General features: G+C 47.7%; 1 protein-coding gene across 6 annotated transcripts in view; it reads left to right on the top strand.

Annotated features, from left to right (window-relative positions):
- ESRRG (estrogen related receptor gamma) overlaps nt 1–13,507 on the top strand; it is a 507,255-nt gene that overhangs the window by 30,766 nt on the left and 462,982 nt on the right. For 2 of the 6 annotated variants that reach the window (XM_016165019.2, XM_016165024.2), the window contains exon 1: nt 4,922–11,523. The exons of 1 other annotated variant lie outside the window; for it this stretch is intronic. Coding sequence is in view for 3 of the 5 variants with exons in the window: in XM_016165010.2 (XP_016020496.1) it covers nt 187–245 (59 nt within the window). In the remaining 2 variants the exon portion in view is untranslated. Of the gene's footprint in view, nt 1–152; nt 246–2,128; nt 2,199–4,921; nt 11,524–13,507 lie in introns of those variants that run through there. 3 more of the 6 variants (XM_016165010.2, XM_016165012.2, XM_036235438.1) reach the window with 3 other exon arrangements.

Genomic DNA, 13,507 nt, shown 5'->3' with positions numbered 1-13,507 from the left:
GAGCCCTTGAAATAGGGCCTTGGGCTTTTCTTTCCCTCGCTTTTTTCTTCCTTCCCTGCCCCCTCCCCATGTTTAAAACGCTTTTAAAAAAAACATCTAAGGGAGACAAAAATAGCTCCAGTGGTGAGAGGCCTACAGCCTGGGAAGGCAACAGAGACAGGCGAGCCGGCCCGGCCGGCGGCGAGCATGAGTGTCTGGCCCGCGGCGGATGCTGCCGGATGGTTCCGCTTCCCCGCCTGGGCCCGGTGGGTAGAAAGGAGGCTGGTTTTTCCGCGGGCGGGAGGGGGCGGGGGTCGGGGAGGTTTGGGGTGCGGGAGGCGAAGGGATGGGAACCCCAGCATTCGCGGCCGAGGGGCTGGCTCTTCCTTCCCCTCCCCCCACGCTTCTAAAATTTGTTTTGCCCAGGCTGGGATTGGCGCCGGTCAGAAGGGAGCAGTTGGCATTGAATGTCACCCTGAAGGTAAAATGAAAGACAAAAGATGAACGCATGCTTGCTTTCCGTTTGCAGCGGCGGCTGCGGCGGCGGCGGCAGCAGGATTTAAAGGGGAAAAAAATAAACCCCACACGCACAGACAGACACACGCCCAGGGGCGCCAATTATGCAAACGCGATAATGCCATCAAATCGCGGCAGTGCCTGGAATTCTTCTTCTTTTTTTTTTTCCCTCCCCCCAAAAAACATCGGTATTTATTTTTTTTTAAAGAAAGAGGGGCGCGAGGGAGGAAAACAGGAGAAAACACACTCACACGCACACGCATGCAAAGAGAAGCGTGCACATACCACGTAAGCACCCGAGGAGCACCTGGCAGCCGGTCCCCGCTCCTGCCAAGTTGTCATTGAGAAAACAGACAGGCATCATGACGTCCTGGGTCACAGCGAGTGCGGACCGACGCTACCAAGAGCGGAGGGAGGCGCCGGGGCGCTCCGGCTAGCCGCGGGCGCCCGCCGCCCCTCGCCGCCCGGCCCGGTGAGTGCCCCGCCGCCCGCGCCGCGGACCCGGGGGGGCCCGGCCGGCCCGCGCCCGCGGGCGCCCCGCGGGGGGCCGCGCCCCGGCCGCGCGCGCAACGGCCCGCACCCCCTCGCCGGCCCAGGTCGCGGGAGCCCGGCGCGAGCGCGGCGGCGTGTGTGTACGATGTGCAATGCCCCTGCACGGGGCTCCGGCCGGGGCCGCCCTAACCCCCCCCCCCTCCGCGCCCCCCCCCCCCCCGACGACTCACCTGAGTGCCCTGCCGCAGTCTGACCCTGCCAAGGTAACCGGTCCGAAATCCTTACCTGCAGCCTCTGCAGGCAGAGCAGACCTTTACCTGCCTCCGGGGCGTGCGTGCTCGATTTGCAGTCCCGGCTGAAACCTCTATTGCCACCGCCCCCCCCTCCCCGCCCCTTTCACTTGTTTCTGAGTCTCTCGGAGAAAGAGAAAGAAAGAGAAAAAAAAAAAAAAAAAAAAAAAAGAAAGCAGCCCCCTCCCCCTCCCCCGGTGACACGGCCACGAGCCCCGGCCACCTCTGGCAGACGCGCCTTGCCGCGGCCGCGCAGCCGCCGGCGTGCGTGCGGGGTCTCGGACACCTTCCAGAGGCGAGGAGGTTTGTTCTGGAAACAGCGCTCCCATCCCCCTTCCCGGATGGAGGAGACTCCCGTGCTCGGCAAAGTGGCCGAGAGTGAGGGCGGAGTTAGGGCGCCGGGCCCGGGCGGGCCGAGCGGGTGCGGGGCGGGGGTCTCGGGGCGCGGGCGGCGGCGCCCGGGCCCGCGCATCCTTCTGCTGGCCGCCGTCTTCTCAGGTGTCTCCCCACCCCTGTCCCCTCCCCACCCCTGTCCCCTCCGCCTCCCTCCCTCCCGCCCTCCCGTCTCCCTGGTCCCTTCGCCCTCCCAGGGAGTCTCTGAAGTTGCGGGCGGGTCACTCGACCTTGGTTTTTAAGTATTTCAAACTGCCGACTTCCTGCTTCCCCTCAAGTCTGTTAGAAGCTTCTGCAGGATCAAGTCACCCCCCCTCCCCCCCCTTCCCCACCTCCACCTCCCCCTCCCGCATGTTTGGTGATGGGTGATTCTCAGAAGAAGACACAAGAGGGCCGAGACCCCCTCCTCCCCTCCCCTCCCCTCCCCTCCCAGCAGCCTCCCCCCTTTCGGAACCCTAATGAGCCGTTCTGGAAGTGTCCTGCAGGGCGGGAGGCCGCCCGCAGGCCTCAGAGCTGTGGAATGCTGGGGTACGTGTTTGTTTATTGTGCTTACTTGCGTCGCCTTGTGAGTCGCCACATGGGTCTGCTTGAGCCCAGGCAGCACGTTGGCTGTGTTTGCGGTGTTGTAGCCCTGGTCCAGTGGCCGGAGTCAGTCAGACAGGCACGCACTGGAAGCGGATGATTTTGCTCACATAAACCAGAGGGCAATGTTGCAAAGAGAGAGAGAGAGAGAGAGAGAGAGAGAGAGAGAGAGAGAGAGAGAGAGAGAGAGAAGAAAAAAAAAAACGCTCAGCATGTGAGTGGAGAGAAGCTGTTAGGCCCACATCTGACCTCTCACTACTTTGAACACACTCCTGCTTCATGCTTTAAGTCAACATCAAGAGACCTGCAGATGTTTTGAAGTGTTTCGGAGCCGCTGAGTGATTTGGTCCAGTTCCGAAGAGAAACCCTCCGCTTTGTTTCCCCTGCTGCTCCAAGACCAGCGAGGGGAGTTTGCCTGAAAGGCTCCCAAGTTCAGACGCAGCAGGCCGGGGATGGGCTCAGGCAGTAGTGTCCGGGTTCTTTCTTTCTTTCTTATTTTTTTTTTTCTGTCCAGTGGATGTTATCAAAACGAGTTGACCAACCTGAGCAACGGCTCCGTCCTTGTGGGGAAAAAGAGGGAAATTTGAACGTTTCTCAAATCCGAGCTGAGGAATAGCTGAAAAAAAAAAAAAAAAGAAAAAAAAAACAAGGTCCCCTGGCAGGTGAAGTGACATTGAGAGGGCCTCTTTCCCTTCAAATCTGAACAGAATCAACCAGCTCATGAAACAGGCCCAAGTGATGCTCCAAACGTATGTTTGTTATGCATGGCTTCGCTGCTTTTTTTAAAAAAACAATTCTCAGAACTCTTTAAACTCACGTTACGTAGAATTAGAAGTGTGTGTTGACAGCGCATAACACTGTCCATTGACTGGGGTGATGAACATACATAGAAGACCATTTATTTTCTTTAATCAGTTAAAATAGCGTTCTAGTCCTCGTGCGTGGTATATATGGAAACCTGCTGGTCTCGTGTGACGGGAATTGCAAGGAGACGTTCTGATGGGTGATGCTTTAACAAACCGGAGCAGATCAATCGATTAGGTTCCCGTGTGTGCTCCGCTCAATTTATTCTGTACAGTTTTTCCAGAAATTAAAAGGTTAGCAAGAGAGCGCCATGTTCCCATCTCCAACTGAGCACCACTTATGACCGTACCAGTATTTCAATATTAAGTGATTGTCAAGCCATTTCATCTTTCATTTGGAGTTCTGAATTTGAACCAGCGTGAGAATGGCAGGGCAGCCAGATAAGCCGTGAGTGGCTGTGCAGACAGCTGAGGAGGCGAGGAGGCAAAGTGTGGCTGAGAAGAGTATTCGGGGCCGTTCCCAGTCACCTTATTCACAGGTGCATTTCGGTTGCAGCTAGAACTTTAGCCAGAGCCTGCTGGAGGTCATGGGCTGACGTTTGAAACTGATCCTGGGTGTTTCTCTCTTTTCTCCTTCACAGACATGCCGTGCACCCAAGCCGAACACTCGAGGCAGGACTTCCCCAGGCAAACCCCAGCTTAACGAGTCACTGAAAAGGGGGTTGCTTCTTTATGAGGGTCGGCTCTTGTTTACAGATGTGTCCATATAAATAGCTTTACTCCTGCATTATTAATTTTTTTTTTTTAACATCTTGGGTGCTTGACTGTGTTAAATGCAAAAAAAAAAAAAAAACAAATGATATCTGAAGAAGTTTAGGGATGCGTTACAGATTGACCCATGAAATTGGTTTTAATTAGACACGGAAGATCTCATTATCCAGCGAGGGGAATTTATGATATAACGTAGGAATTTGGTATTTGTTTCAAAATTGTTGGAAAACTGCGGGAACAGAAAGATTTTGAGAGAAATGCCAAAAGCCACATTAATGAAGAAAAACACTGGCGAGATACTTTTGAATAATAGATAGGCGATGTAATGGTCAACCACAAGATGAAAATTTTACACAGGATTTTTATGGCTTTAAATTGGCTGCATTGTAAACTAAGCTTACTGCTCTATTAAGTCATTTATACTTTTCAATTATTTAACATTGCTGGCCAACCTATCTTCTGTGGTCGTCCTCTGTGTATGTCAGAAATATGTCTAATAGTAATTGCTTGTTCTTAGTGTGGGGGCTTTGCAATGGAGCAAGGTTTAATTTTAACGTCTCGAGACAAATATTACAGACAGCGCACGGAGGAAAAAGAAAGAAACAGACCGAGTCCCATGAAATGGAGACAGCTCCAGCATCCAACGCGCCTAATGCAGTTTGAGTTACTCTCACTAAGAAACCTTGACAGAATCTGCCTTCTAGATACTGTGCGTTTGGAAATACTGTATCTCCATTTAGATGCAGAGCTTCTGTTTTCTCCAAGGAGCAGTTTAGCGAATCTTTCAATTGAACCACTGGCGTGAGAAAACCAACTGAAAATTCCCCCACGAACATTAGAATCTGTCGATTTGGAGTAATGATTGCCGGGTTTGCAATGTCGTGATTTTTAAAATTCATTGAAAGTATCTTTCTAAAGTCGAAATAATGTACTGGGGTGCCTTGTGCAAACGAAGAAATCTTCTCCTGTCGCTTTGCAGTTAGTTTTGAAAAGCTGCGGAGTAATTCGGCTTTGCGAGTCCGTTTTCAGGCTAGTGGCGGGGTGGGGGAGGCGGGGGGGGGCACTGTCAGAGACTTCAGGGGTCTCCTTGGGCACCATCTTCTTTCAACGACTTTATTAATAATAGTGTTCTGTCTTGGAATCAGCGTTGGTAGTGGCCAGGAGCTGTAGCCGAAGGTGAGGCCTGCCTTCTTTAAGAGACGATTGCAGAAGGTAATACAGTCTTTTGAAACAGAGCGTAGGCACGCAGCCTGTGGTGACCCTGCCTCAGATTCAAGCAACTGGAGAAATCTTTGCAAATCTTTAAGTACTATTTCCCGAAGTACCCGTTGCGATCACGTTCAGACTGCGTCTTTGGCACAGGGCTAGGGAAGTTCTGTTTCTCTTGGAGATGAGATGCCATTCGTTTACTCTAGGACCCCGATACTTTCCAGCTGTGAAGGGCCACGGCCCCCCCAGTTTACCTCCTCTGTCGTCCTGGGTACCAGTCCCACCTCCCTCCCCCCCTCGAACAGGCTCTCTGTGTGCAGATGTTTATTAGTGTGTTTATGCCCCGGCTCCCGATCATCCCTGTGGTCGCGAGGTAGAGTCACTGGTTGTAGTTTTCCGTCGTCGGGCCTCTGTTCACGGTTCTGCGATGAAGGGTACTGTGTTCATTTGAACAAGGGGATGGTCGCAGTTGCCACGAGAGAGGGTCGAGGGTCGGATGTGTTCGGAGTCCCTGTGAGGAAGCGCAAGGCACCGGAGATGCAAAGACATTTTGTTTACTTACGGACGTTGATGGCTGTTTCAGGAGGTACATCTGCGAAGGCAGACAACCCGGATAGGACTCCATAAAGGATGTTAATTCATAAATGAGCTCATGTTACTTCCCTTATGCAAATGGAGCTTTTTGACTTAACAAATATGCGTATCTGACATAGCAAATTGTTCTGTTTTGAAGATTCAGTTTCAGGAGGCTACCTTGATTTTTCAATTATTTATTTGTTTTTTATTAAGTTTATTGGGGTAACACTGGTGAATGCAATTATGTAATTTTCAGGTGCACATCATAATTTGACATCTACAGAGTCCGTCGTGTGATTACTCCCCAAAGGCCAGTTTCCTTCGGCTATCATATCTTTGATCCCCTTTACCCACTTCACCCTTCCTATATTTGACTCTTTCGATCCCATCTACCTCTCCCCTCCTCCCCCACTCCCTACCCTCTGGTGACCGCTAGTCCATTGTCCGTGTTCCCGAGTCTCTGTTTGTCCTGTCCATCCGTTGCTTTTAGGTTTATATCATGGAGCGTGGCGTAACTTTTCGTGTTTCTATTCCAATAGGGTAAACAGTGTTTCCGGTTATCTGTGTTCCCAGAGTGGCCCATTTAAATTCGATCTCACTCTAAGATATATTAGATTAATAAAGCTGATTTTATGACCAACATAATTTATATTCACAAATACCTATTTTTATTAGCACAATTATAGATCGTGAAACAAATTTCCATATATGTTAAATGCTAAGAACAAGAATAACGAACATATGTATAGTGCATTATAGTTTATAACCATACATTATCTATAAGCTGTTCTTTGCAAGAATATTTATTGCCCTTTTTTACTCAAGAAGGCAATCAGTTTTTACAATGTAAACATTATATGGAAATATTTTATCAGAGTTTCCTCCCTCTCTTTTTCCTTCTTTCTTTCCTTTCTTTTTTTTTTTTCTTCTTTCCTCTTTTAATGCCAAGAGATCTAATGACATCTTTTTTAGGGGGGATGGAGCTTGTATAATTGCCTATCGCACATTTCTATTAAAAAAGGAGCTATATAACAAGCAATCCAACATGAATTTGGGAATATATCTTCTGCCTACCAGTGTTCTTGAGGAAATGTAAGGTTGCAAAAGTCATTTCATGCCCTGTATGTTTTCAGACATAAATCAGGAAAACTGTTAGCGAATTATAGCTCTTCTTAGAGACTGTGGTTATAGTGCCATAGTAAACACAGGCTGTATATTTTTCCAAGTTATTGTGTGTGGAGAGAAATCCAAAGTTGGCTATTGAGAGGGATGGTTTAATTCAGTTATCAGAAATTCATTTTCTATTTAGAATGAACATCTATTTCCCAAAGGTTGCAGAAATGGGACATAATACTTGATGATGCTTTAGATCGATCACCTTCAGAGTTAGAAATTTGCTCTTTTCAGCTAATGCGTGTACTGCCGAACATCGATCTTCAGCTAAGGACCAGTCAAAATGGTCCTAAGCGGAGTTGGTAGTTATCATCTGGTCACCATTGTTATCAGAATGCGATGAACCTGTTTCTTCATTTCTAAAATGACTCAGTGGTCTCCAGTTTACTTTGCCCCTGTGATTCTGAATTCGGTTGATTGATTAATTATGAATCAACCGAGTACTTATACTTCTATTTATTTCTATTTTATAAAATAGTTATTTACTAAAGTATGGTCTTATGGTCAAAAATATTAGCACGTAGAGTAATAAGTGAGCTCAGGTTTAGTGGCTGGAAACGAAAGCTCCATGAAATTTAGATACTCAAGTTTACGTTAAAATTTTTCATTTGTAGACAAATTATTAGTTATTCAAAATACATGATTTTTTTCAGAGAAAATAATCTTAAGTATTGATTACATTTTAGACTTGACTATGAAATTCTATGTTCCTTATTACAGTAAAATATTTATCGATGATGAAAAAATTAAAAAACAGTTCGATTGTGATGCAAGTGATAAACATAATAAAAGGCAATAGAAGTGAGTGATAGCTAACCCTTTATCTAGACTCTGGAGGGTTGATGTTTAAGGGAACACACGTGTAGCTGGAAGTTAAAAAAGATGGATGGAAATTATTGCCGAGTATCTGAAAGGGACTTTAAGAAACTTTCAGGAATTTTAGAGGCTGGTTACGAAGTATGTGATGTTTTTTCCCCCTTAGAATTGTGCAACAGTAGCACTATTTCTAAGATTGTTACTTGTGATGAGATGTGTTTATTTATTTATTTATTTTTTTGAGACCCCCAAATGCATTTTAAAAAGTGGTAGAGTGAGGAAAAACAAAGTGAGGAAAAATTATTCTTTGACATAATTGGCCCAGTTGTGCAAGAAGATGGAAGGCAGAGGCATATGGGTGTGTGTGTGTGTGTGTGTGTGTGTGGGTGTGGGTGTGTAAGATGGCCCGGTCGGCATTTACCTGATCTGTGGGATAGGAAACCAAAGGAAAAAGAAGAAAACAAATGTGCGCACGTTCTTCCCGAAGAGAAAGCACAGTATGTTCAGTGGGGAGCTTTGCCATTAGAGTTAGAGCCTCCATTTTGCATTTCTCGCTGGGCCATTCATTGCCCGTGTGATCTTGCAAAATTACTAGATCCTCGGAAGTTGTCTTCTCTGTGAAAATGTGAATGATAAACGCATCTGCTTCCGAGATAGTGATGAGAATGGAGTGAGACTCACGGGTATAGAAGCGCTTGAAAACTGTGTTCAGTTTAAGGCAGCGAAGAAACGTCATTGGGTCAGGCAGGTCTGACCAAGTCTTAGGCCAAAGTCTTTAGCTCCAGAGTCGTCTTTTTGGTAGGCGTGTGTCTTGTCCGTTGTGGTCCGAGAACCGTGGTAGGTACTTTACATGTTACTTTATTTAGGGAGGGAGCAGGGAATAGCATGCAGGTCGCCAGCCGAATGTAGCAAGTCTGATAATTCTGATGTCCGCGATGTGTGTAAGTAGCTCATTTAGTTTCCCTTACAGATGGCCACAGCGCGTCTGAATAAATAAGTGAACGACTGAAAGCAAAAACAGTGTATTCACTCATCGTTTTCTTTGTCTCAAACATTGCCAGTCATTTATACTCCTGCCATGACATTATTAACCTAAATTTCCTGGATTTTTGTTAAAGCCAAGGAAACCATTGTTTGGCAGTAAATACTTAAAGATATCAATTCCATTAAAAAAAGGTTTTCAGGATATAACAGAAGTAATTAATGTAGTACATGAGTTGAGCTCCAGGTTCTAGATTCTACAGAGATCTCTTTCAACAGTGTTTTCATTTTAATGTATGATTCACTGATGTCTAGCCAATTCTTCCATCAGAAATGGACTACATTTCAAAGCATAAAAGGAAGCAGTAGATCAAAAAACATTCAAGAAATTTGGGCTATTGGTACAGACAATATATTTTTAAAAATCAGATCCCAAAATCTGCTTGGAACCTGTCTGAGATTGGCCATGTGTTCCTTTCTGATTTTCAAGGTAATGATCAGTGGAATTCTGTACTTTTTGATCTGTTAAACCTAGAAACCGAAGCGGGCCTAGAAATCAAGAGTTGTCTTGGGATCACGTTTGAAGTTAAAAGTAAATATTTCATCGCTCTTACCATAATTTGCCAGGCCCACAATGTACAGAATACATGCTGAACCGTGAAGAAAACAGTCTTTGGGCGGTTTAATTATGGGTCAGTGTTAAAAATTTTGATATGTTTGTAATTTTTTGGACGTAAGTGAAGGCATAGCATGAGCCCCAGAAGGCCACGGCAATGACCTCCAAACTATGGTTTCCTGAAGAGTTGTGCCTTTCTATGAGCTCGATTATAGGGAATGAAACTGACCCCGCTTGAGTTTCTTTTAAATTTATGAAAATGTATTGAGGACGAAATATGTTTATCATCACGCTAGGTCTGTCAAAGAATGTGAAGCAATTTTAAGATATAGTTCCTCTCTTTAAGGAAGTACAGTATATACTCATGAAAGTATTTAAGATAACAAATACCGAGTTGTGCAGAAAGTGAATACTGCATGGTGAATTCATACGTATACGCTAAAGTAGAATGAGACAGAATGAGAGCTTGGGTTGACACTCAGGCCGCCGTTTCTTATCTGTGTGACCCTTAGCCATGGTTTTCCCATTGGCACATTGGGCACGGTTTCATCTGTCTCATAGTGTTGTGATGAGACAGAGTATTCGGAAGGTCGTTGTGCCTCCTGATACAATGACACAAACTTTGGGAGGGAGGGAGGAATGACCTAGCACTCGTGCCTCCGCCGTTGGGAGGGGGGCCGTGTCTCGGAGGCCTTCGCACCCCCTGCGCGTGGTTCTGGGAGCAGGCTCCGAAGTCGCGGTAAGTGGTGGTGCCGGGCCGCGCGGTCCGCGTTGGCACACGGGATTCTTCAGAGCTTCGCGATCCTCTCGTACGGTCGACGTGCTGTCGTCGCCTTTTTGCAGACGGGAAAACAGAAGTTGAGAGATTTTAAGCAGACCCCAAGACAGGCAGGTTGAGAGTCGTAGGTCCAGGACGGGAAGCCAGACCCATCCGGCCCCAGAACCCGGACTTGTCACTGCATCCAGTGGGCGCTCAGCTGTCGGGAATTGCGGTCACTCCTGAAAAGTTGCGTGGCCAACAGGAAAAGTCAGAGTCTTACTCGGGTAAGTCGCCAGGTGCCCAGGCAGCGACTGGGCTGGCTCTCAGAGGGCAGGAGAACACTTCCCTGTGCTGGCTGACATGGCGAACGTGGCCTTTTGTTAAACTGTCCGTTCCCATTTCTGCCCTTTGAAGTAAATGCACAATGGTGAGAAAATACCATCTAATATGCCATAACCTAGATTTGTCAGAGGGACAGCAGGAGAGGAAAGGCAGGAAGGAGCACTCGGATCGTGAGGGAGCTGACCAACGACCCGGGTCACGTTGGCGGCAGCCATCAGCAGCCACCCCACCCCTGCCGTCTCTTAGGCTCTCTTAACGCCCCCTCTAGAGCTGGCAGGTCTAAACTTTTCATGCTTCCCCATAGGAAGGGTGGCGAAGAGGGGGTTCCACTGCAGAGGAGCATATTCCCTGCTGCTAGCACCCCTCGACCCTGTCCCGGCAGGGGGTCCTCCTGGAGTTGATAACGGACACTGATCAAACGGCCCCCAGCACAACAGGAATTGTAAAACTCCAACCTCTGAGTTCGGAAGCACAGTGAAGAATCAGGCACAACACGACCCAATCCTATGTGATTTTTTTTGCTCCCAGTTTATTTGCCATGAACCTCACAGGAGTGATAAACACCCTCCACCGGGTCAGGAATGCGCCACGGAGTCGAGGGTTTCTGTAAGACGCAGAGGGAAATCCGTTCTAGAGATCGGGATTCGTTTTTTTTTAAATTCTGTGGGAACGTAGCCGCTGGTAGGTCAGGACAGCAGAGACAGAGACTGCCTTTAAGAAAAGCCCAGAGACTACTTTTCGCTGTCGCCGGAGGCGGTCGTCAGTGTTTGGTTTCTCCGGAAGCGCTGCGACCCACCCGAGATGAAACCTGGCGTTAGTTTGCATTTCCCACCCTCCTCCCTGACCTGTGGTGAAGCCTGCCCGGTCGAATTGTGTGAAGTTGTCAAAGGTTGCTCTGCTCTCCAGCACTTGGCACCGGCTCCGCTGAAATGTGATGCCATTGGTGTTCAGTCCAGGTTCCTTTCTGCAGGGCTGCAAACACAGATCAGCTGCGCCCGTGTATACACAACCAGGGAGCAGACCAGCCGGCACAGTTAAAGCAGCCTTTTAACCCCGAGACTTTCCAGGATCCCTGCACGCAGGAAGTTTTCTTCTCTGCTGTGAGATGTAGCACTGGGCTCTTGTCCTCAGACCTGAGCGAGGCTCCTTGCTGCACAGTAGAGAGGCTTCCTTGAGACATTTGTCCTTGAAACTGCACCAAACTCTTGGAAGAACCCAGAACGTGTAAGTATGTATGATTTAGGCAGCAATAGCACAGGGCAGAGCTGCAATCAACCATTATACAAGATCCGATTAGCAGTGCAGGAGGGATTTTCCCGACGTTATGTTACATTCATTTTCAGTTCGTTCTGAGGAAACCAATCAATTCTAGCTTCTGATACAGTGACTTTGCAGTAGATGGGGTTGTAACATGTTAGCTTTAACTATTTGCTGCTCTCATTTAACATTGAGATGTGACTCGTGGGACGATTATTGTGGGCATTAAACTACAAAAGTTTTACATTTTTATTAGGAATTGTAATTGTTGGTCATGTCCATCTTGAGAAACAAGTTTGCTTTGGGGACTGTTTTTTAAAGGATTAACCACGTAAATTCATGGACAATAGAATGAATCTGTACTGTTCTTGCTTTCAGAAAAACATATTAGTTGGCAGTCTTAATTTACTTGTAAAGAGTGAATTAAATGCTACTGAGATTTTTGTCTTAACCCTACATAGTGCTGTCTGTTTGGTATTTTACTGCCTTGTCTGTATCTGTTTAAGTTACTTGGCTGGGATTGCAGTCTGGTTAAACCTGTGTTTGGACACTTTGGAGCCTAAGAACATTCAGGTGTGATAAACGCTCGCAAAATTTTGGTAGGGGCGGGGTGTGTGTGTGTGTGCGGGGGGGTGTTTAGAGGGTGGTCGTAATATCCTTGAAAGCTTTCTAGACGCACAACGTGAATGGCCGTCAGCTGTTGGCCACAGACTGAACACTCTGAGGGTCCAAGTCCAATCTCAGCTTGCCCACGCTTGTAACTCCAACCAGTAAAAGCCCGCGCCCCTTTATATCAATTTTTAATATGCACCAGTACTTACGTGTGTAAGATTAATTTCTCTCAGATTAGTCTGATTGATAGCTGGATTGTGGTTTCCTAAGAGCTCACTCCCTGGAACCCACAGCAAAGCTGCATTCCATTCGACTAGTGAATGTAAAGACGGGTAACCATGGATTCAGCCACCACTAACTAACTGCCAGTGCCACGACTTGTTGTAAACAATACAAATGAGCCAGGAGAGCAGAGGCAACCAGACATGAAATGATTTTAATAGACATTACGGTAAAAGGTCATGTGATGTGGTCTCGGCCTCCGTGCAGTTTTAAAGGGGAACTCTGTCTTGCTCCCCTCCCCCCCCCACCACACACACCCCCCTCATTTTCCAATTAACCCAGGTGGCTCGCCCACCACCGCCGTGGCGCCCGTGGAGGAGGGCGGCCAGTGTGGTTCGGGGCAAAGTGTGGTGACTCGCGGATCTTTACTGTGAGTGCCTTTATTTTAGCAGAAAGGAGATCAGTGTCCTCCAGGGCTTCCTTCACGGAAGGTCATGCTAATTGTGTGCCAGAGACAGTCTGGCTTTGAAGTAAGAGGAGGAGGTCGTTTTGTGCCTGCCTTTTCACCCGATACAACTGTCTCCCCGCCACCCCCTTCCTGAATCTCTGGATTATTACATCTTGTTCTTTCCGAAAACTGTTGTTTGCTTTCCGAGCAAGGGCGACTTCTGCATTGTGGTAATGAGCGTGCGCAGGTCCGGGAGGCGCGCGCCTCACCTGCGGGTTTTCCCGTGCGCTCGCGTTTGCTGGCTTCTTGGCCCACCGGGGTTCGCCAGGCCATTTGCATTTATTTCTCTGGTAGAGATGGTTTCGCCACGTGAACGTGTTTGGGTTCCGACATCTGCCTTCAACCAGGAAATGTGAACGAGTCGCACCTGTGTTAAGTGCTAACTTTGTGGTTGGTTTGGTGTGTTGATACCAGCTGTGCTCAGTAAAAGGCAATGAAAGAAGAAACTAGTTAGACTTGGGGGGAAAGGGGGCACTTAAAAGGCAGATAGATTTGAAGGCTGGACCTAGTCGATGCCCGGTGTGCATGGATGAAGAAGTTCAGAGTCACTGTCTCGGGCCACCCCGGGCATGCTAAGCGAAGGCCAGTCTCAAGGTGTGTTGTGTCTCA

The sequence above is a fragment of the Rousettus aegyptiacus genome, unplaced genomic scaffold, assembly GCF_014176215.1.
Source record: "Rousettus aegyptiacus isolate mRouAeg1 unplaced genomic scaffold, mRouAeg1.p scaffold_m13_p_18, whole genome shotgun sequence".
Lineage (NCBI taxonomy): Eukaryota > Metazoa > Chordata > Mammalia > Chiroptera > Pteropodidae > Rousettus > Rousettus aegyptiacus.
Note: the sequence above shows the minus strand (reverse complement) of the source record. Positions and strands in the feature narration are given on the sequence as shown.